At 61.2% G+C, this 22,158-nt stretch overlaps 1 protein-coding gene across 3 annotated transcripts; it reads right to left on the bottom strand.

Moving 5' to 3' along the window:
* FMNL1 (formin like 1) lies at positions 1 to 19,816 on the bottom strand. 3 transcript variants are annotated; one of them, XM_068418553.1, is made up of 27 exons: positions 19,652 to 19,816; positions 13,517 to 13,600; positions 13,193 to 13,276; positions 13,037 to 13,110; positions 12,076 to 12,159; positions 11,699 to 11,839; positions 10,441 to 10,549; positions 10,071 to 10,147; positions 9,893 to 9,986; positions 9,479 to 9,553; positions 8,994 to 9,104; positions 8,747 to 8,896; positions 8,553 to 8,654; positions 8,216 to 8,438; positions 7,684 to 7,992; positions 7,446 to 7,567; positions 6,782 to 6,984; positions 6,280 to 6,514; positions 6,116 to 6,184; positions 5,882 to 5,962; positions 4,436 to 4,565; positions 4,057 to 4,220; positions 3,701 to 3,802; positions 3,349 to 3,441; positions 2,205 to 2,328; positions 1,839 to 1,926; positions 1 to 1,467 (listed from the first exon to the last, which is right to left on the bottom strand). In XM_068418553.1, the coding sequence occupies exons 1-27, from the start codon at positions 19,814 to 19,816 to the stop codon at positions 1,287 to 1,289; spliced, it is 3,474 nt and encodes a 1,157-aa protein (XP_068274654.1). In that variant the 3' UTR covers positions 1 to 1,286. The 3 variants fall into 3 exon arrangements, with proteins under 3 accessions (XP_068274654.1, XP_068274655.1, XP_068274656.1); XM_068418555.1 differs by having other exon boundaries at positions 1,394 to 1,467; positions 1,835 to 1,926; XM_068418554.1 differs by lacking the exon at positions 1,839 to 1,926 and having other exon boundaries at positions 1,287 to 1,467.
* Between the last annotated feature and the right edge of the window lie 2,342 nt (positions 19,817 to 22,158).

The raw sequence follows: 22,158 nt of genomic DNA, 5'->3' as shown, positions 1-22,158 counted from the left end.
TCCAGTATATAAAAATAATGTATACAAATTAGCAGTTAATGGTTTACATTTCTAGCTTAAAGGCGTTTATAAATTACACATTAATTTCCCTTCCCTCCCCTTTGAGCTCTGTGTGACGCTGAACCCGTTGGCGCTTCGCATCTTAATTACAGCAGGACACGGGCGCTGCTCTGGCGTAGGGCGAGGACTTACCCCGCTCTAAAAGCTGGGGCTAGCGAGACCCTCCCCGGCAGCCACGCGTCCTCGCAGCAGGGCAAGCGGGGGCCGCTTAATGCAGTTACTTCATTAACAGGTTAATTGCGACAGCGCGAGGTTCGGCTTTGCTGATGAGCAGCAGGGCAGGTGTCAAGCCCAGCGCGTTATTTGGAGGCTCGTGCAGCGCTCCGGCCTCTCCTGCGTGATTGCAGCAGGGACCCCGCAGCGGTTTGGGATCGGGGTGGGGGCTGGAGGTGGCCGAGCTGCGTGTCACGTCCTGCAACTGCTGGTTAGTGGAGAGCAGCATCGTGCTCCCTCGGAGCCCAAGGTCACTGCTGGCCCCAGCCCTGATGCAGGAGGGCAGAGCAAGGTACCACCTCGCAGAGACTCGAGGATAGTAAATCCTTGACCCTGCTGCTGCTGGTCGTAGCTCTGAAGCCTCCCCTGCAGTGAGGAACAGACTCGCTGGAGCCTGAGGATCCTGGTGAGACCCCGTCTATGGGTGTTCCAGTCCCTGCTCCCGTAGCACAGAGAAATCTTAAGGAAGACGTATAAAATCGCTGTAAAATAGCACCCCTGCCAGCTCCTGGGGTACGGGGAGCGCCCAGGGTGGGATCGTTGCAGCAGGCTTCTCGCTGGAGAGGAGGCGCAGCCCGTGCCGGCTCAGCTCAGCGGCGGAGGAGAACACGGGTCTCGAAAGGGCTCAGCGAGGCCGGGGGAGATGGAGGAGATGTGCAGGGACTGCTGCGGCCCTGGCTCCAACCCTCCTGCAATGGGAAATCAAAGGCACCAGCAAGCTGAAGAGTGGGGGCACAGGAGTGCGCAGGGCTGACCCTGAGGTGGGCGCACAACGGAGCAGCTCAGGGGTAGGCATGGGGCAGCCCTCTTTTCCTTCCAGGACGAGTTGGGGTCCATTCTGTGCTCCCAGGAGGGTCCCGCAGCCCTGCCAGCCTGGAGGAGAGGAGCTCGGAGGCATGGCTAAGCAAGCGCCGGGGGATCCCACACCAGACCCGAGGGCGTGCAGGTGGGAGCTGGCAGCCGAGGAGCTGGAGCAGCCAGGAGCAGGCGCTGTCCCTCCGCCCTGCGTCAGCTCAGGCTGGTGGGTTGATGTCCTGTGGTCCCATCCGTGGCGGGAGGATGGTCCTGGCGGCCGCAGGGACGGCGTCGGTCACAGCGCCATGTCCGGCGTCGCCTGCAGGCTCTGCCCCGCGGCCCGTTTCTTGGCGCTGCCGCGGCCCTTGTCTGCACGCCGGTAAGGGTTGTTCCGCAGATCTGTGCCGGGAGAGAGAGCGCGGGGGCTGCCTGAGCTCCGCCTGGCACCCCCGTCACCCCCCACCGCCCAGCAGTCACCCCCCTTGGGTACCAGGATGCTCGGGAGAAGCCCGACCCGCTGCACAGACAGGAGGAGCAGCAGCTGCGAACACCCAGCCTGGGGGACCCCGTCCCGTGGCTCTTTGGGTGCTCAGCACCATGTCCCGGGGCTGGGGCGGGTGCTGGGGTGCCCCCAGGGGTGGCTTTCAGCGCAGGGCAGAGTGTGGCCAATCCGCCCCGCAGCCAGAGGTGACGATGGGCAAGAAACCCTGGAGGGTGGCAAAGCCCATCAGCCCCCGCCTGCGCCGTGCCCTCGCCCCCACGTTACCTACAGAGGACTCTCCTCGTTGAAGCTCATGTCACAGAAGAGCCGGGACGAGCGTTTGCCCGTCCGGGCCGTGAAAGGAACAGTTTTCAGAGCTGAGCAGAACAATCCAGAGAGACAGCGAGGAGAAGGAGGGAGGAGGAAGAAGCAGAAGAGGAGGAAGAGCTATGAGACAGGGCAGAGAGCGCTCGGCAGCTTTGCCGCGTGGCACGGGAAGGTGCTACAGGTGGGTTTGGTCCCCACGATGGGGCTTGGTGGCCCTCTGCTCCTGGCTGGGACAGCCCCCCCCCCACAGTCCCCCATCACCCAGGGTCTCCCCGCTGGGTCTGCTGCAGGGGGGACGCCCGGTCGCTCACCTGAAATAATCTCTCACCTGAAATAATATCCTCGATGGCCCCGTCTTTCCCTTCGTAGATGAGCGGCTCCTTCACCATCTGCTTCCTCTTCAGCTCGGCGATCATGTCCATCTGCTGCCGCTTGGCTTTCTGGATGGGCAGCTGCGGTTGGGGACAGCACGGGGTGAACGACGTGGCCACCCATCGCACCCGAAAGGAGATCACAGAATCAGAGTCACAGCCTGGCTTGGGTTGGAAGGGACCTTAAAGACCATCTAGTGCCAACCCCCCTGCCACGGGCAGGGACACCTTCCACCAGACCAGGTTGCTCCAAGCCCCATCCAACCTGGCCTTGAACACTGCCAGAGAGGGGGCAGCCACAGCTTCTCTGGGCAACCTGGGCCAGGCTCTCACCACCCTCACAGCAAAGAATTTCTTCCTAATATCTCATCTCAATCTCCCCTCTTTCAGTTTAAAACCGTTCCTCCTCATCCCATCACTCCATGCCCTTGTCAAAAGTCCCTCTCCCGCTTTCCTGTAGCCCCTTCAGGTACTGGAAGGTGCTAGAAGGTCTCCGCGGAGCCTTCTCTTCTCCAGGCTGACCAGCCCCAACTCTCTCAGCCTGTCTCCAGAGCAGAGGGGCTCCAGCCCTCTGAGCATCTCCGTGGCCTCCTCTGGACTCGCTCCAACAGCTCCGTGTCCTTCTTGTGTTGGGGGCCCCAGAGCTGGACGCAGCACTGCAGGGGGGGTCTCAGGAGAGCGGAGCAGAGGGGCAGAATCCCCTCCCTCGCCCTGCTGGCCACGCTGCTGGGGATGCAGCCCAGGACACGGTTGGCTCTGGGCTGCAAGCGCACATTGCCGGCTCATGTTGAGCTTCTCATCTACCATCACCCCCAAGTCCTTCTCCTCAGGGCTGCTCTCCAGCCATTCTCCGCCCAGCCTGGATTTGTGCTTGGGATTGCCCCGACCCACGTGTAGGACCTTGCACTTGGCCTTGTTGAACTTCATGCAGTTTGCACAGGCCCAGCTCTCAAGCTCTCAAGGTCCCTCTGGATAGCAGGGGGTGCCCTCATCTTCGCTCCCCACCCCGCTCTCCCTCACCAAGACCCCTTTTGCCCTTCCCCACCACGCAGCCCGCTTGGAGCTGCCCCACCAGGACAGAGGCACGTGGGGCACCCTCACCTCAGGCTGCTCCTTGCTGCCAGCGGGGCCGGATTCTGCCTCTTTGGCCGCGGCCTCTTGTTTCTTCCACAGCTCAATGTCCTGCTCTGCTTTCTGGGGAGAGGCGCAGGGAGGGTGCGCTGAGCCGGGGGGGGTCCTGCCGTGGGGATGCAGCTCCCCCTTTGTCCCCTCAGCAGCCCCCAGCTCACCCCCACCCCGCTCCAGCACCTCCACGTGACCTAAAGGGCAGCACCAAACCCCGAGGCTCACGGGTGGCTTGTGCTGATCACTCCAAAGTGGGGTCAGACCCCACCCCCAGCCCCAAACCCCCCCCCAACCCCCAACAGCAGGGCACCCCCCCATCCCCTCCTACCTTGTAGGCTCTGATGAAGCGCATGAACACGGGGAAGAAGGTGGTGGGGGGACTGGTCTTGGGGTTCTCCCCGAAGTACTCCACAGCCGATTCGTATGCCTCCTGCAGGCAGAGACACCCCGGTACGGGGGGCTGGGACCGGGCAGCAGCACCCCATCACCCACCGCCTCCTTCCAGCCTCTCCCACCTCAGTATCCCCCTCCGTGTCCCCCCCGGCTCCCGGCTCGAGCCACATCTCAACCAGGAGCCTCTCCCATGGGGCAGAGGTGGGAGCAGAGGGCACCCCAGGGTGTCCCCACGTAGGAACGGGGGGGCCCGATCCTGCCCCGTGACCCTGCGCTACCCCCAGCACCCACCTTGGCAGTTTTGCTGTCAGCCTGCAGCTTCTCCATCACCTCCAAGTTGACCTTGAGGAAGTCCTTGAGCACGAGGCTGTCGTCCTGCCGCATGAACTCCTTGCGGGTCAGCTCCATCCCTTGCTGCAGGCTCCGCACGTCCTGCAGCACGCTGTCCAGGGAGACTGCGGGGAGGGCGGGCAGCGCCGGGCTCAGGACAGGCTCGGAGAGCCCCCGAGACAGGGCTGCAGCCTGCCACCACCCCCAGAATTGAATCCCAGAGTGGCTGGGGACGGAAGGGACCTCTGGAGATCATCTAGTCCAACCCCCAGCCAAAGCAGGGTCACCCAGAGCACGTTGGACCTAGAACCGCCCCCAGCCCGGTGCCCGTGGGCGCTACCTGAGCCCGCCTTGTCGAGGAAGTGCAGCTCGGTGTGGAAGCCGGTCAGCTCGGGGTACTTCTCCGAGATCACCCGCACCAGGTAATGCAGCAGCGTTTGCTTGCGGTCTGTCGACTTCATCTCCAGCAGCTGGGAGAGGGCGGTGTCAGCCCCGGCCCGCAGCCCATCACCCACCTCAGCCCTGCTCAGGGCAGGCTCTGGTGGCCCTCTGTCCCCATGGCTGGTTTCTGCATCCCTCCTGGTTTCTGCATCCCTCCATCCCCCAGCTGTTTCCTCCATCCCACGTCTGGGTCCTCCATCCCTCCATCCCACAGCTGGTTCCTGCATCCCCCAGCTGGTTCCTGCATCCCTCCATCCCACAGCTGGTTCCTTCATCCCACGTCTGGGTCCTCCATCCTTCCATCCCACAGCTGGTTCCTGCATCCCCCAGCTGGTTCCTGCATCCCTCCATCCCATGGCTGGTTCCTGCATCCCTCCATCCCACGGCTGGTTCTTGGGTATCTCCATCCCTTTGGCTCCTCCCCATGCCTCTCCAACCCTATAGATGGTCTCTTCATCCCTCCATCCCACGGCTGGTTCCTGCATCCCACAGCTGGTTCCTGCATCCCTCCATCCCACAGCTGGTTCCTCCATCCCACGTCTGGGTCCTCCATCCCTCCATCCCACAGCTGGTTCCTGCATCCCACAGCTGGTTCCTGCATCCCTCCATCCCACGGCTGGTTCTTGGGTATCTCCATCCCTTTGGCTCCTCCCCATGCCTCTCCAACCCTATAGATGGTCTCTTCATCCCTCCATCCCACGGCTGGTTCCTGCATCCCACAGCTGGTTCCTGCATCCCTCCATCCCACGTCTGGGTCCTCCATCCCTCCATCCCACAGCTGGTTCTTGGGTATCTCCATCCCTTTGGCTCCTCCCCATGCCTCTCCAACCCTATAGATGGTCTCTTCATCCCTCCATCCCACGGCTGGTTCCTGCATCCCACAGCTGGTTCCTGCATCCCTCCATCCCACGTCTGGGTCCTCCATCCCTCCATCCCACAGCTGGTTCTTGGGTATCTCCATCCCTTTGGCTCCTCCCCATGCCTCTCCAGCCCTATAGCTGGTCTCTTCATCCCTCCGTCCCCACGGCTGGTTCCTGCATCCCTCCGTCCCCACGGCTGGTTCCTGCATCCCTCCATCCCCACGGGTGGTCCCTGCACCCTATAGCTCCTCCCCATACCTCTCCAAACCCTACAGATGGTCCCTACGCCCCTCCATCCCCCCAGGTGAACACCATGTCCCTCCATCCCTATAGCTGGTCCTTGCACCCTTCCATCCCCACAGCAGGTTTCCATGTCCCTCCATCTCAACAGCCGGTCCCTGTGTCCCTCTCTCCCCAAGGCTGGTCCTCAGGCTGTGACAGTGCCCCGGTGGCCACCACACCGGCCAGCCCCGCACCGACCGTACCGCGTCCAGGCTCTGCAGTCGGAAGCCGTAGGCTGCCCCGCGCTTGCTGCTGTTCATGTAGTTCCCAAAGGCCAAGACGATCTGCAGAGACACAACGGCTCAGGGACACAACCCACCACGGATGGGGCACCCCAGGGTGGTCACAGTGCCTACACGCACCCTGGCAGCACCCTGCGTGCCCCCAGCCCAGCCCGACGTCCCCCCACCAGGGCCACCACACCCCGAACTCCTCACCTCGAGGATGTTGCGCAGTTTGCTGGAGGACTTGAGGGACATAGAGGCGGCGATGATGGCGTTGAGTTGCTGCAGGTGGGAGGAGAAGCGTGTGTCTCGCTGCAAGATGCCACCCCCTCTCACGCCACCCACGGCCACCCCGTGTCCCCTCCACCACCACCCACCGGCATGAGCAGCTGGGCCGTGTCATTGAAGTTGCCCAGGAAGATCATGACGTTCATGCGCTCAGCCAGGCGCGGGATCTTGCTGAAGCGGATCATGAACTGATCCTCCTCCGAGAGCTCCTCCGGGGGCTGTTGCTCCCGCTCGAACTTCCCGATGAGTGTCCGCTCGTACTCCGTGGGCAGGAAGCGCAGGAGCAGCTCCAGAAAGTCGAGGCTCAGGGCTTGCTGGTCGTACCTGCGGGTGGTGGGAAACCCCCAGCGCGGTCAGACCCTGCAGCAGGTCCCTCAACCCCCAACATCACCCATGGCTGGTTCCTCCATCCCCTGCTGGTGCCCTGCATCCCTCCATCTCTCCGTATCAGGTCCCTGCGTCCCTCCATCCTCCCAGCTGGGTACCATCACTCCAACCCCAGCACACCCCATGCCATCCCAACCTCTTGGCATAGTCAGTCTCACGCCCAACCTTCTCCTGACCTTCTCCCATCAAGGAAGGGACACTCACGTCTCGATGGCCGTGCAGATGTCCTGGATGCTGCGGCCGCCCTTGCGGAGGGTGATGGCCAAGTTCTTGGCTCGGTTGGACTCCATGAGGGTGACCTTGCTGGGAACCTTCTGTGTGGCCTTCACCTTGAGGGCGCTGATGTCCAAGCCGGGGCCCTGCGCCTTGGTCTTGAACTGCTCCTCAAAATCACTCATGTCCAGCTCCTGTGGGGAGACAGGGCTGAGGGCATGGCGGGGAGGTGACATGGGACATCTGGGATAAGGATGGGGCCAGAGGACAGGGACAAGGGGGAGAGGAGTGAGAGGATGAAGATGGAGCAAGGGGATGAGGTCAAGTTGAAGGGATGAGGGTAAAGCAAGGGGACAAGGACAGGAGAAGGGGACAGGGAGGAGTTAAGGAGGGGATGAGGGGACCAGAGGATGAAGATGAGGAAGAAGACATGGACAGGATGTGAGGATGAGGATGGAGCAAGGGGACAAGGACGGGGTGACGGGAGAAGCACGGCAGATCCCATCTTGTCCCTCTCCATGGTACCGAGGAGCTGCTCCAACCTCCAGCTCCTCCAGCAGCCACATGACACCACAGATGGGTGCAAGGTGGGCACGGGGGCAACCTCACGTGGGCGCAGCATGGACTGGGGCGCTGGCCCCTCCCATGTCCTCACCTGCAGCACCTTCTCGTCGTTGAGCTCCGTGAAGACGGTGCCATCAATCTGGCTGGGCTTCAGTGCCACCCAGTTGAAGACGGGCATGCGAAACTTGGTCTGGATCGGCTTCTTCACCTTCACTGCGGGGTGACAGGCAGGGGGGACATGTCACGGGGTAGGGGGGGGTCCCAAAGTGCCCAGAGTGCCCCCAGCCCTCATCTGAGGGACGTCCCCACCACCCCTGGGCCACACTCACCTGAGCTGCCAGCAGCGTGGGGGGCACCCGGCGCGGCTGGGAGCTCCCCGCTGAGGGGTGGGGGTGGTGGAGGAGGGGGGACGGGGCCCTCCAGCCCCCCCGGGGGTGGTGGGGGTGGGGGTGGCACTTGGGCACCTGGGAGTGGAGGGGCTGGGGGGGGTGCAGTGCCTGGGGGCAGCGGGGGCGCAGGGGGCACCACGGGGCCGGGGTCAGCCCCCGGCAGTGGTGGGGGGGGTGGCGGGGGTGGAGGGGGGGGTGCTGGGGGGGCGGTGGGTGCTGGGGGGGGAGCCGGGGCGGGAGCCGGAGCATCTGCAATGGAAAGAAGACGTGGGTGAGATGGTGGCACAGCAGGACACGGTGCCACTGCCATGTCCCCTCTGCCACCGAGCGACTCTGTGTCCCTGGGCTCGTCCTCATGTCCCTGCCTCAGTTTCTCTGCCCAGAGACACGCTGCCACCCCTCCTCTGTGCCAGGTGTCCCCACCGGGAAGGGGACATCATGGGCTGCCACCACCCCCCCGCACCCACGGTACCTGTGCTGGTGGTGGTGGTGGCCTCTCCAGTAACTGCGGGGGCTGCTGGGGTTTCTATGACAACGGGGACGATTTCGATGGCGACATCTCCATCAGGCCCACGCAGGATCTGCACCAGCCCCTTCTCCTCCAGCTCCGCCAGCCGCCGCTCCAGCGCCAGCCGGTAGCACTCCTGGGGCTGCGGGGCGGGCGGGCTGGGTGGCCGCGGTGGGCTCAGCTGCTCCTGCAGTGGTGACAAGCCCCGGCACATCACCGGTGTCCCACTACAACCCTTAAACCCTGGTCCCCCCGACACCCCATCCCTTCCTCCAGCATCGCAGCACCCATGGGTGCTCACCCGCAGCGCCTCCAGCTCCTGCCGCGCCTGGCTCAGCTGCTTCTCCAGCTCCGCTATCTTGGCCATGGAGTCGTTCTCCGCATCCTGCAGCTTCTCCGTCAACTGCGAGGGATGAGGCGACGTCGCTCAGCCCCGTCCCCGTCCCTCCCTCGGGGTTTGCGTCAGCATCTCCCGCCCACGCGCCCACGTCCCACCTGGTTGACTTGCTCCTGCAGCTCCTCCATGTGCTCCAGCACGGCCGTCTTGGTTTCCGAGTCCTCCAGCATGGCTCCCACGTCAAAGACGTTGTCCAGGTAGGCTTGGATCTGCACCTGCAGCTTGTCGCTCTCGGTGAGACGGAGACTCTGCCATGAGACAACCGGTGGTACCATCATGGCCAGTGGTACCCCCCCATCCAGCACCCACCCACCTCCGGCATCGGGGCGGTGCAGGAGCACCCACCTCCAGGTAGTGGTCCAGCCCCAGGTGGGTGAACTCATACTGCAGGAAGACGCGGAAGTTCATGTTCTCCACCGAGTGCACCACGATGTTGATGAACTGCATGCAGGCCACCTGTGGAACGGGCACGGGCTCAGCGCGGCCACCAGCACGGCATGGTGGCCCTGTAGTCCTTGGGGACATGGTGCCCTGGGGACTGCGTAGTGGATTTGTGGCCCTTGGGGACACGGTGCCCCTGGGGAATGCATGGTGGTTTCATGGCCCTGGGGACATGGGGACCTGGGGAAGGACCAGTGGCTCAGCAGCCCTTGGGGACACAATGGCCTGGGGACAGCACAGTGGCTCAGCAACCCTTGGGGACGTGATGGTCTGGGGACAACACAGTGGCTTGACAGCCCTTGGGACACAGCACCCTGGGGATGGCCCAGCAGCTCTTGGGAACACAATGCCCTGGGGACAGCAGAGCATGAGCCCCACCAGCCGCTCACCATGAAGTCGATGTTGGTGTCCTCGTTCCGGAAATACTCCATCAGCCTCTCGAAGCGGTTCTTCTCCCCGCAGACCTGGGGTGGGAGCAGGGGGCTGAGGGCCGGGAGGGACACGGCCAGGGTGGGCACCCAGGGGGGTGGCGGGACAGGAGGCACCTGCTGGTGACACCATCCCAGCCCCTGCCGGGTGCTGCCTAGTGTCTGGTCCAGTTGGGACATGGCCCTGGGGACACACGCTGGCATGGGGACATCAAGCCCAACGGCCGGAGCATCCCCAAGCAAGTCATGGGATGGTGCAGGATGGGGGATGCCCCGATGATGCAGGGCTCTGCCGCATGTAGGGAAACTGAGGCACGAATCCAGCTGGAGCACGAGTGTCAGCGAGGGGACCCTGCTTCCCTGCTGGGGACTCACCTCCTTGAAGTTGTCGAAGGCGGCCAGGATGATGTCGTGGCCACCTCGGACCAGGCAGACGGCAGCCAGCAGCTCCAGCACCAGCGCCTTAGTCCTGAGGAGACACGGGGTGCAAGGGGGTCAGGGCCATGGGGTGGGCAAGGGGACAGGGGGACAGGTGACAGGGGACGGGTCCTACCTGGCGTTCTTGTTGTTGAGGCTCAGGGTGATCTCGTTGACGCAGGCTGGGTGGTTCATCACCAGGCTGAAACCAGACTTGGGGAGAAAAGGAGCATTAATGGGGTCGTGTGTCCTCCTTGTCCCCACCCCAGGGATGCTCCGGGACCTTGGGACATCCCCGTGCCACATCCCCACCAGACATGAGGTTGAGTGAGGACATCTCAGAGCAAGGGATGGAGAACGGGTCCCACCCCAAACCCTGACCCTGAAGACATTGGGTTTGGGGTGATTCCTGTGTCCCTCCAGCCCCCAGCAGACACTGGAGACTTTTGGGGAGGCCCAGGTGGGTCCCTGAGGACACTGGTAGGATGCAGGTCCCCCTCTCCCACCTGGTAGTTCATGATGGCGCGGAGACACATGATGCAGAGGTGGACGTCGTCCTTCTGGCTGATGAGGCGGGAGTGCCTCAACGCGTTCCTGCCGTGCAAGGGGTTCAACCTGGGCGGGCGAGAGGGCGGCTCAGTGGGGTCCGAGGGGGTGGCTGGGGGGGCGCAGCGCAAGCGGGGAGGGGACAGCGCATGGGTGGGCGGCAGCGGGGACAAGGGGACACCAGGAGACCCAGGCAGTTGCATCCCCATAGGAGAGACCCCCATGTCCATCTACAAGCCCTTGGGGTGGTGGGGTGGTGGGATGGAGGTGGGGTGGCCCTCGTGCACACGGGTGGTCTCGGAGGCTCACCGGGGCGGGCAGGAGCTGCCGGGTGACTTGGGGTTATTGTCCCCATCGCTGGAGGGGACGCTGGGGTGGCCGTGGCGGAGGAGGGTGTGGATGTGCTGGTTCAAGAGGCAGCAGCTGGAGGCACATTAGAGCCTGCGGGACAGGAGGGAGAGAGGGGGCTCCCGTGTGGCCCCTGGGACACCGGCCTTGGGGACACGGAGGGGGGACGAGAGCTGGGACATCCCACAGGGGCCACGTCACTCCTGACCTGTCCCTGGGGCTGGGAGGGGGACACACCCTGGCTCCTCCAGAGCTGCTGACAGGCGGCGAGGGAACCCCACAGCCCCCGAGGTGCCACGTTACAGCTCCCGGGGTGACGGTGGCAGGGTGTCCCCTGGGACCACCCCCTGCCCGCTGGGGGTGACCCCAGCAGCGGGGTCCCACTGGGGTGTCCCCGTCACCCCAGCGCCTCGACCCCGTCACCTACCGTCAGCGCGTCCCCGGCAGCGTGCAAGAGAAGAGCGGGGTTAGAAGGGGACAGCGGGGACGAGCGGGGACGAGTGAGAGCCACCGGCCACCGGCCACCAGCCACCAGCCATGGGGGGGCGCAGGCCCGTTCCTCCACCCCAGTTTGAAACCAAAATCTCCAATTTTTTGTTTCTTCATGGGTGACACCCAGAGCGTGGTGACACTGGGCTGGGGACACTGATCCTGCCCAGCTCCCCGCAGGATTTACCCCTCACGCACACACGGGGTCGTGGCTTTGTCCCCACCCCACCCCAAAACTAGTGTTGGGGACACGTTTTTAGGACCAGGCCTGCGCCTCCCTGCTGAGCCCCTCTCCCAGCACGGCGCAGCCGGGGGTGCAGCGAGGCAGAGAGCTGGGGGGACGCGGCGGGGACATGGTGGGGACGTGGGACCACGTGTTACCTGATGGTGAGGTGCCGCGTTTTGGAGGCGCCCTGGGTGGGGGACGAGGAGTTGCTTTTGCTCAGGTCCTCCAGCGACCGCTCCAGGCCCTTGCCCTTGTCGGAGCCCGGGCTGCCGTTCTCGGCGTTCTCCATGTCGTACCTGGTGGTGGCCCGTGGGGACACGGGGATGGGTGAGATGTGGCAGCCCTTGGCACCCCGCTGAGGTCCCCAGGGCTGGGGACTGTTGGGGCTTGGAGGTGTTGGGGATGCTCTTCTCCAACCCATCCTTAGCTCCATCACTGTGGTGACTGGGGGACACCCCTGGGGACCCCCCACCCCGAGTCCCAGGGGAGGCTGAGCCCGGCCTTGGGGAAGGGTCACCCCGTGGGGACGTACGTGACGGAGCACTGGGCGAAGGCGAGATACTCCAGCAGCACGTCCAGCCCCTTGTTCTCCTCGTTGAGGAACTCCTGGACCCAGCTGGAGGGTGCAGGGGGTTAGTGGGCTCTGCCAGCCCTCCTCATCCCCCCTTCTCCCGCCACCCTGGACCCCCAACGGAGCCACCCCCTGGTCAGAGGTCCCCAGCGTGTCCCACCCTCGATATGAGGTGGCACCATGAGCGTGCACCTCTTCAAGGAAGGTGGGTGGTATGGTGACCCTGGGTCCTGGTGCATGGAGGACACAGCCTGAGGGCTCTGCTGCCACTGCTGCCACCACTACTACTAGTGCCACCACCACCAATGCCACCACTGCCACCACCACCACTGGTACCACTGCCACCACTACTACCAGTGCCACCACTTCCACCACCACCACTACCACCACTGCCATCACTGCCACCACTGCCACCAGTGCCACTGCCACCACTACTACCACTGCCACCACTGTCACCACTACCACCGCTGCCACCACTGCTATGACTACTACCACTGCCACCACTGCCATCGCTGCCACCACCGCCACCATTACTACCACCGCTACCACCACTTCTACCACTGCCACCATGACAGGACAGCCTGACCCTGGGTGGTGGGACCATGGGCACCCATGGCTCAGTACCCACAACACCACGAGGGGTCGGGGCACCCAGGGTGGGGACCAGGGTCCGTCCAGGCACCCAGTGGGTACCAGTGAGCCAAAATGGGGCTCGGGTCCTACAGTACCCAACGCACAGCCAGCTGCTTCAGCACCCCTGCCCCCATCAGAGCCACCCCAGAGGGGCAGGATGAGGCCACCAGCCTCCACATCCCGCTGTCACCCCTGCAGCCAGAAGCCACCAGCATGCCAGTCCATGTCCCAGCGATGCTGGGGGACAGCACCAGCAGCTGGGTGACAATGTGGACGTCACCATCCTTACCCGATGTAGTTGGTCCTCAAGGAAATCTCCAGCTCCCGGAGCACCTGCGTCGACTCCTGCACTCGCCTCTTGAACTGTGGGGACAGGGACAGGCGTTGGCATCGTCCCCGCGCCCGACGCACGGTGGGGACAAGGGGTGCAGGGGGGAGCCCTCACCTTCCTGCTCACGCCACCCGTGTCCAAGTAGCTCTTCAGCTTCTGGATGTAGGCGGACGGTGGGTTTTTCACCTGGAAACGCTCCTACAAGCCCCAAAAAGAGGCTGAAACCGGGTCACGCACCCACAGCACGGGGACGTGCCACCATCCCCGCAGCAGCCACCGTGTCCCTGTCCCTGCCCCCGCGCTGCATCAATGGTTAATGGGGTTAATGAGGCGCTGCGTCGCTAATGGCTCTCCGCACGTGCCGGGTTGATGCCCATGCCATGAGTGGCACTTGGGGACAGGGGTGGCACTGGGGACACCGTGACGCCTGGACCTCACCTGGTCACAGATGAGCTCCCACTTCTTCTCATTGTCATACTGGTTGAGCAGCTTCATCTTGTCCGGGGGCAGGTTCATGGAGTTCTGTGGGGTGACAGGGGTCAGGGTTGGGGGGGGGTCACCCCCAAAAACACCCCCGGGTGGGGGTGTGACACCCACTGCTCACCCAGCACTGGGTGTCCTTGCTTAGTGGTGGGATGATGGGGACATTGGTGGGATGATGGGGACATCGGTGGGAGGACGGGGACACCACCATTGACCAGCCATGGACCCATCAGCAACGTCCCCACCTGGGGGTCCCTGAGGCAGAGGGCAAGGGGATATAGTTGGGGACAGGAGGCAAAAATGGACCCGTCCGTCCATGTCATGAGTGCACGATGCTCCCGGCCTCAGCCAGGCCAGTCCTGGCAGAGCCACTTGGGGTGAGGGACAAGGACACAGCCTGGTGACACGGCTGAGGAACCCAACAGCCTGAGCCCTGCTCGAGGGTGACGGTCACCTCCGAGTCCCCCCACCGCGGGCGCATGATGAGCCCGGCTGGTGAAATCAGTGTTTCTTTAGAGACATGATGTCAGGGTAGGGGCTGGCGTGTCACCACGTCCCCCCGTGCCAACGTTGCGCAACCGCGGCCACCGCCACCCGCCTGGGGCCACCCCAGCAGGATGTGACATGGTTTCCTCTCTCCGAACGGCACGAGGCGGCAGTCGAAACCGCTCTGCACCATGGCCGGGGGGGATCTGGGACACCCCGGGTGCAGCTCCTGCCTCTGGGGTGCTCAGGGACGCGGCAGGTCCCTGAGGGACACCATGGGGTGACCAGCAGAGCCTTTAATGGGGCACCCAGCGTGGCCTGGGCCATGCTGGGAGCTCAGCTTGGGTCATGGCCGATCTATTTTCCAAAAAAAAACCCATTTCTTGGTGATCCAGCCCTCAGGGAACAGCAGGAGCTGAGGCTGCTGCTGTCCTGGAGAGCCCAGGCAAGGTGTCACGATGGCACGTGGAGGCAACACACAGCCCCAAGTCCCCCTTAACCTCCAGTTTTGGGGTCTCCTGATGTTGAGGATGGGCATGTGGGGTGCACGCGCCCCTGGGACACCCACGTCCTTGGGGAAAAGGCATCTCACAGGGGTTTGGTTGCCCACAGAGGAGCAGATGCAAGAGGAGAGGTGCCACGGTGGCAGGCAGGAGCGGAAACCTCGCCACCTGCCTCCACCGAGGACCTGTTGAGCTACTTTCGCAAGAAGCCAAAGCCAGGAGACGTGGGTGGAGAGGAGCCGGTGCTCGGCGGGGTTTGGCCAGGGGATGGCTCGCATGGAGAGCGGGGCAGGGGGGGTAAAATTGGGCTACGGGGTCAGAAATGACCTCATTGAGAAGCTGCCGGAGCTGCTGGGTGGGTCCTGGAGTGCGCAAGGTGGTGACAGCGCCCAAATGTCCCCTTTGCTGGGGAGGCCTGTCCTTGTCGTCCCCAAGGTGCCATCCTTGGGATGGATGAGACCCTTCAGGAGGGTCAGACCAAGGGACAGGGTTGTGCCAAGAGGGACCACGCACCCGAACACCCCACCCAGGGCTCTGGCAGCACCCATGGCACACTCTGTTGGGTTCCCTCAGCGGAGAGGGGACGGTGGCACCCACCACACAGACCATCTCTTCCAGGGACCACATGTGGGACCTGGGAAATCCAGGACCAAGTGTCACCAGTGAGACAGGACCTCCTGTGGGCTCCTTGCCACGAGGATGCAGCCAGGACAGGGGGATGCTGGGGATGTCCTTATGGAGGTGGCTCTGCCACCAAGCCCCACCATCCCTTCCTGGCGAGCAGGGCTGGGCTGGGTGACAGGATGTGGCACAGGTTCGGGTACAAACTGGGTGGTGGCTGCATCCCACCACGGCCCTGTGTGGCCACGTGGTGCCGAGGGGGAGGAAGTGGCTTCGCTGTGGTCCCCAGCATCAGCGAAGAAACCGGTTCTCGCTTCCTGCCGGGGAGGGGGGACCGGTGCTGCGGGAGGTGTGGGACAGGGTGAGAGATGTGGGTCCAGGGTGGGAGATGTGGGTCCAGGGCAGTGGCCGAGCACCCTGGAGGTGGTGGAGGAAGGATTTAATCCTCCTCCTCTTCCTCCTTGGGGGACAAGGATGGAGGGGCCATGGGAACTTGTCCCCAGCAGCCACATCCCACCTCCCATCATCCAGCCCCCTCATCCCACCCCAGCGTGGGGCTTCCCCATCCTCCCCCAGAGCCCACCAGCAGTGTCACAGCCCACCGCCTTACCAAACGGATGCCACCAAATGTCCCCCATCCAACCCTCCTGGGACACGTGGTGCCCACGGTGCCACCCCATCCATGCCCAGCGCCAGGATGCGGCCAGCTGGGACCCCCCCATCTCAGCCACGGGGTTGAGCCTGGCTTTACCCTCCACCTAAAACTAAGATTAAGGGGAAGCAAAGCAGCACCTACATCATTTTCCGGTACGAAAAGACCTTTTCATACGGCAGCACCCGCCGGGTGGGGGATGGAGCTATTTTGGGTGACAAACACCTTCTTTTTTGTTCCGCACGCGAGCGAGCGCAGCCGGGCTCTGCACCAAACCCCGGCGTCACGACAAAAAAAATCAAAGCGTCCTCTACAGAAGCGTTTGCTCTGCAAAACACCGCTGGGCTCGAGTGAAAACCAGGCTGAACCCAAGGAGAATCGTTTCTGGGGCACGTGGGGGGGATGCACATCCACGGAACGGGGATGGAAAGTCCCGCCGGCACGTGGTACGGGAGAGCATCCCGGGCGGGGCACCGGGTACCGGCACTGCCTGCCACGGGGAAGGGCCCGGAGCAGCCCTGAGATGGTGGTTTAGGGGTTTCCACCGACCACGGGAAGGACTAATGTCACCGGGTGCCCGGGTTGGTGGCCGATGGACCACATCACTCCTGGGATGCTCCATCCCTCGTGGCCATGGAGCCCGATGCTCCCACCCGAGGAGGTGTGGGACATGCCACAGTGCCAGCCGTCCCGCGAGAGCCACCAGATCCAACCTCCTGCCTCTTCCCAAGGCTCAGCACCAGGCACCCAGCAGCATCAGGCCCACCCAGGGCTCTCCCAACCCCCAGCATGCAGCAAGCCGGGCTGGGCAACGCTCCCGGGACCAGCTCATCCCACCAGGGAGACCCTGGATGTGGCCAGGTCCCAAACCCACCATGTGCCAGGCAGGGCCAAGCCTGTGGAGGAGCAGAGACTGCGCCGATGGCCACATCCTGCTGCGAGGGTGATGAGGAGCGGGACAGGGGACGGGCGGGCCAAGGCTCTATTTTAGGAACAAGCAGAAGCTGCTCTTGGCACAGGCTGGGGACACGAGCCTGACCCAGCCACCGCGTCCACGTCCCCGCCAGCTGCCTGCCTGCCCACCCTGCGCCCAGGGGACACCCCGGGGACACCCCAGGCACCCAGCCACGCCTGGCCACCACGCCAGGACCACCCTGGGGACAGATCCCACAGAAAGCCGATCATCATTTCTTTCTTTCCCAGTTGAGCTGAGGCCGACACCGCAGCTGGGACTCACTGGTGACCTGTCCCCACCTCTGGGGCCAACAGCACATCTGCAAACATCTGCAAACATCTGCAGCAGTGACGTTTGCCGCAGTCTCTCCTCCGGGTCACGGGAGAAGCAGCAGTAAAGGCCTTGCCAGAAAATCCTCCCGTCCCCATCAGCCCCCGTCCCCGTCAGCCCCCGTCCCCGTCAGCTCCAGCCAAACCCTCTCAGCTGTTTTCGGCTTCACCTCCACCACACCCGCGACTCCCAGTTTCATTTAGCTATTCCCAATCGCTACCTCGCGATGGGCAAAATGGGAAAATAATCCCAACTTCTCCGAGCGGGAGCATCCGAGCGTCCCGATCCCAGCAGTGAAGGTGCTCCTCCTTCCTCTGCTCCATCCCAAAAAGCCACCTGGGCACATCCCGACCCACTTGGCGCTGGGACAACCCTCGCATCGCTCTGCCAAAGCGGCGGCTGCCACCGTGCCCTAGCTGGGCAGAAGCCAACTTTTGGGCAATAAACCCAAATTTCCCATTTCTCGTCACGCGATGGGTTTATCCGTCCCCATCCCGGTGGTAGTTGGGATCCCTCAGGCTTCATCATTGGCTCTTCTGCCAAGCTTTGCCCCACCTGCTCTCCCAGTTTGGGATGTCCGGCCTGAAACTGGTTTGCACCAACGTGGTCTCACGGCATCGCCGTAACCGCGGCAACGTGCCCAATCCGGATCACGCCCCACCAGAACATTCCCAACCCATCACCTCCTGCTCCATCCCTGATGTCCCAAGCTCAGGAGGTGGAAAAATTAAACCCCAAGTCAAGGAACATGGTTGGGGTGGGTGAGGGCGGAGGGACCTCCCCGCCATCCCTGTCCCCCCCGGGGGGTCCCGCTGTCCCCTCCCCGGCTGCGAGAAGCAGGAAGGGAACCTGCGAAAGGAGGAAGCGAGATTGGCACAGCCGATTGCACAAGGCGCCTTGTTCCCGTCTGGGCCAAAACCCCAACGCCCTCGGTCCCCTCCCCGGCTCCCAGGAAAGGGTTGTCCCTCGGGACGGAGGTGACAGCGAGGGTCCAGAGCATCATTTTTCCCTTTTCTGATCATTTTTGGGTTTAGGATTTCCAACCTGCCACCCCCTAACCGGGCCAAAAGCGCCGTTTCCTGAGGCCTCGCGGCGGCAGCGGAAGCACCCCGAGGTCCCCGGCCACCCGTCCCCTTCTGCCACCGCCGCCGCGGCACCCTGGAGCCATCGCGGGCGCCATCACCCTGCTCAGCCACCCGCCGCACCCCCGGCGATGGGCGTCCTGCCACAAAGCCCCCGCCTTGGCGATTTGGGGGGTCCCACGTGTCTCCCTGCCTCGCACAGCCCTTCGCCATCACCCTCCCACGGCCGCGCTCGGCGGCAGAGAAGCAGCAGCGGCTCCGGCTGCGGCGTTTGTCCCTAAATAATCCTCCTGTAAACGCCACGAGATAAAAAAAGTTTCTCAATAATTTGCTCGGTGGATCCCACCGAGCACATCCCGGGGTACCGGCACCGGCGGGAGGTTTTGCTCACGGCCGCTCCCGGGCTCAGCGAACCGGCTCCATCTCCCGCCGGGGGATCAAGGGATTAAAGCAGCAATTTTTCCCCCCCGCTTCCAGCCACGGAGCATTTTTGGGGAGGGCACGGACACGGGACGGAGCACGGTGGGAGCACGGCCGGCGCGATGCCAAGGTCACGGCCGGCCTGCGCCGCTCAAGGACGGGGGGAGCGGGTGGGAGCCGGTGTCCCGCGGCTCCGGGTGGTTCCAGGAGCTGCCACCCCACGGGGACGCGGCTTGGGCACTGCTGCTCACCCCACGGCCAGAGCAGGGTGACCCCGAGCGGCACCGGTGGGTTTCCTTGGGGACAAGGGCGTTGGGGAGGAGGAGGAGGAGGAGGAGGCGAGCCGAGCATCCGCAGCACCGGCTGCCTGCAGCACGCTGCCGGCTCCGGGCCTTGCCGCTACCGGCTCCGCGCCGTGCCCGGTAACCGGGGGCACCCCAATAGTTTGGGGCTGGGCCCCCCCCGTCCCTGCCATGGGAGCACCGGGGAGGCAGGAGTGGGGCAGGGGGAGGGGGTATCCCCTGGGGCAGGGCCGAGCATCCCCGTGAGTAAAGGGGTGGGAGAGGGAAAAAAATCGTTATGAATAGTAAAAAAAGAATAATTAAATAATGGAAATAATTAAAATAAGAAAAATAATTAAATAAAAGTGAGCAAATGAGAAAAGTCATAAGTAAATAAGAAAAAATCATTAAAGAAGAAAAATCATTAAATAAAAATAAGTAAATAATAAAAATAATAAGTAAGAAAATAATTAAATAATAAATTAATTAAATAAAAATAAATAATAAAAATTAATAATTAATAAAAATATTTAAATAAAAATAATAAGGAAAATAATAATAAAATATAAAAATAATTAAATAAAAATATTTAAATGGTAAAATTAATAATTATATAATGATACTAAATATAATAATAAAATAACATAATAATTAAAATAGTAAAATATCATAATGATGATGATGCTAATGAAAAGCCCGGCAGGATTTCATGACCACCCCCCCAAGCAGGGGTGTCCCCCCCGCAGCCCCCCCCGCTCACCAGGACGCGGCCGAAGCGCTCCTCCAGCTCGGCGGTGCCGGGCATGGGCTGCCGGGCGGGCGGCGGGGCGGCGGCGGCGGCGCTGGGGGGGGGCCCCGGCAGCCGGGGGTCGCGGGTGTCCCGGCCCGCAGCCCCCCCCTCCATGCCCCCGGCCGCGTTGCCCATGGTGCGGGGTGCGGGGCCGGGTGGGGGTGCTTTATCCCCCCCCCGCTCCCCTTTCTCCGCTGCTGCTGCTCCGGCGGTTGCAACTTCTCCGGGGCGTTATTGCGCTGTAAACGCCTCCGCCCCGCGCCTCCCCCCGCCCCGCGGGCTGCGCCGCGCCCCGGCACCGGCACCTGCTGCCCCCGCCCCGCGCCCGGGGCGGCGGTTGGTGGGATCTGATCTGGGCTTGGCTAATTTTATCTTATTTTCTTTTATTTTTATCTTGGTTTATTTTTATTTTTTTTTAAATTTACTTTCATTTGTTTATCTTATTTTATGTTATTTTATTTTATTTTACTTTATCTCATTTTATCTTATTTTATTTTATTTTATCTTATTTTATTTTTTATTTTCATTTTCATTTTATTTCTTTTATTTTTATTTCATCTTATTTTATTTTATTTTATCTTATTTTTTATATTAATTTACTTTCATTTTATTTATTTTATTATTTTATTTTATTTTATTATTTTATTTTATTTTATTATTTTATTTATTTTATTTTATTTTATTTTTTCATTTACTTTCATTTTATTTGTTTAACTATTTGATTTTTTATCTTTATTTTTATTAATTTTATTTTTTATTTTATTTATTATTTTATTTATTTTTTCATTCCTTCTATTATTTATTGTATTTTTTAATTTCAATTTTTAATTTTTATTTTTATTTGATTTGATTATTTTATTTTACTTTATTTTTATCTTATTTATTTATTTTAATTTATTTTATTTCATTATTTTTTTTATTTACTTTTTCCTTTTTTATTTTAGTTTAATTTTTTATCTTAATTCTTTTTATTTTTATTTTCTTTTATCTACTTTTAAACTTTATTCTATTCTCTTTTATTTTTTTAAGGGGCAGATGGGAGCAAGGAGGGCAGCCAGGAGGTGTTGAGCTCCCTCCCCTCTTCCCCTCTCTCCCCACCTCAGCCACCATGAGAGAGAGCTGAGGCCGAGCAAACTCACTGCACCCCTGGGCAGCCAGCCCACCCCGGGCAAGGGACCTCTGGAGTGTGTGACACCGCGTCTGGAGGCTCCCTGGGTGGGGACACGCGCCCAGTGCTGGGGCTGGCATAGGGTGGGCAGGGGACGGCCAGGACAAAGCCGGACGAGCAGAACCGCCTCACCCAAGGGTGCCATGGGTAGGGGGCACGCGGGGACAGAGCCGGCGTTGGCATCCACGCTCCCCGCCGGCTCTCCCAGGGCAGCCGCAGCACCCGCCACGTTCGGCCGACCACCCCCCGCGCACGGCCGGGCATGCGGCAGCCGGTTTCACCCCATCGACACGCAACTCCCACCTGCTCCCTGCCCGTGCAGAGCAGGGCATCTCCCCCGGCTCCTGCTGCGCCGGCATCAATAACCATAGCCCCGAACCACTGCCAGGACACGAAGCACATTATTCCGCTGAGATTTGGTGAGATTTAACGAGAATTGGCGAGATTTGGTGAGATTCAGTGAGATTCACTGAGATTTGGCGAGATTTGGTGACATTTGCCAATATTTAATGAGATTTGGCAAGGTTTGGCGAGCTTTACCGAGATTTGGTGAAATTTGCTGATGTTTAATGAGATTTGGCAAGGTTTGGCGAGATTTACTGAGATTTGGTGAAATTTGGCGAGATTTACTGAGATTTGGTGAAATTTGGTGATATTTACTGAGGTTTGGTGAAATTTGGTGTTATTTACTGAGATTTGGTGAGATTTAATGAGAATTGGCGAGATTTGGTGAGATTCGGTGAGATTTACTGAGATTTGGTGAGGTTTACTGAAATTTAAGATTTGAGGAGACATCTGCTGAGGGATGGGTGGAGGACGGACCCAGATGGGATCCTGGGACCCCCAGGATCCACCGTGGTCCAGAACCCCGCACGTACGCCGGGGCCAGACGCCGGTGTCACCACAGCCGTCCGGCTCTCGTGGCATCTCCTGTTCGGCAAGACCTGCTGCTCAGCACCGCAGGGACCAGGGGAACGCGCCGGACCTGTTCTACCAACCTCTCCCACCCTCTGCAAACCCCAAACCCCGGCCGGGGGATGTGTGACACGAGCAGGCAGCTGCCACCGGCTCCCCAGCTGCCCTTGGCGCGGTGCTGCGTCCTCCCCGTCACCTCTGGGGGTTTGGGAGGTCGGAGAGGAGCCGCGGGCGGCTCAGCGGCACCGAAATTGGGGTCACCCACATTTGAGCGTGTTCTGATTTTCCAAAGCTCGATTTTTGCAGTTGAAATCTCTTCGTTTCATTAAATATTCCGGCATCTCATTAAATATTCTGCATTTAATTCCCTGATCCTGGTTTTTAAGGGAAGGCA

The sequence above is a fragment of the Nyctibius grandis genome, chromosome 26 (genome assembly GCF_013368605.1).
Source record: "Nyctibius grandis isolate bNycGra1 chromosome 26, bNycGra1.pri, whole genome shotgun sequence".
NCBI lineage: Eukaryota > Metazoa > Chordata > Aves > Nyctibiiformes > Nyctibiidae > Nyctibius > Nyctibius grandis.
The sequence above is the reverse complement of the archived record's forward strand: the minus strand, read 5'-3'. Positions and strand labels throughout refer to the sequence as shown.

What these genes read in the sequence shown, in the direction of transcription:
- FMNL1 (XM_068418553.1), bottom strand. Translation starts at nt 19,816, where the DNA reads ATGGGCAACGCGGCCGGGGGCATGGAGGGGGGGGCTGCGGGCCGGGAC. An exon ending in TTCGCCCAGTGCTCCGTCAC is followed by an intron (nt 11,840 to 12,075) that starts GTACGTCCCCAC and finishes GGCCACCACCAG; the next exon opens with GTACGACATGGAGAACGCCG. An exon ending in ACGCGGCACCTCACCATCAG is followed by an intron (nt 10,550 to 11,698) that starts GTAACACGTGGT and finishes TCGCCCGCCCAG; the next exon opens with GTTGAACCCCTTGCACGGCA.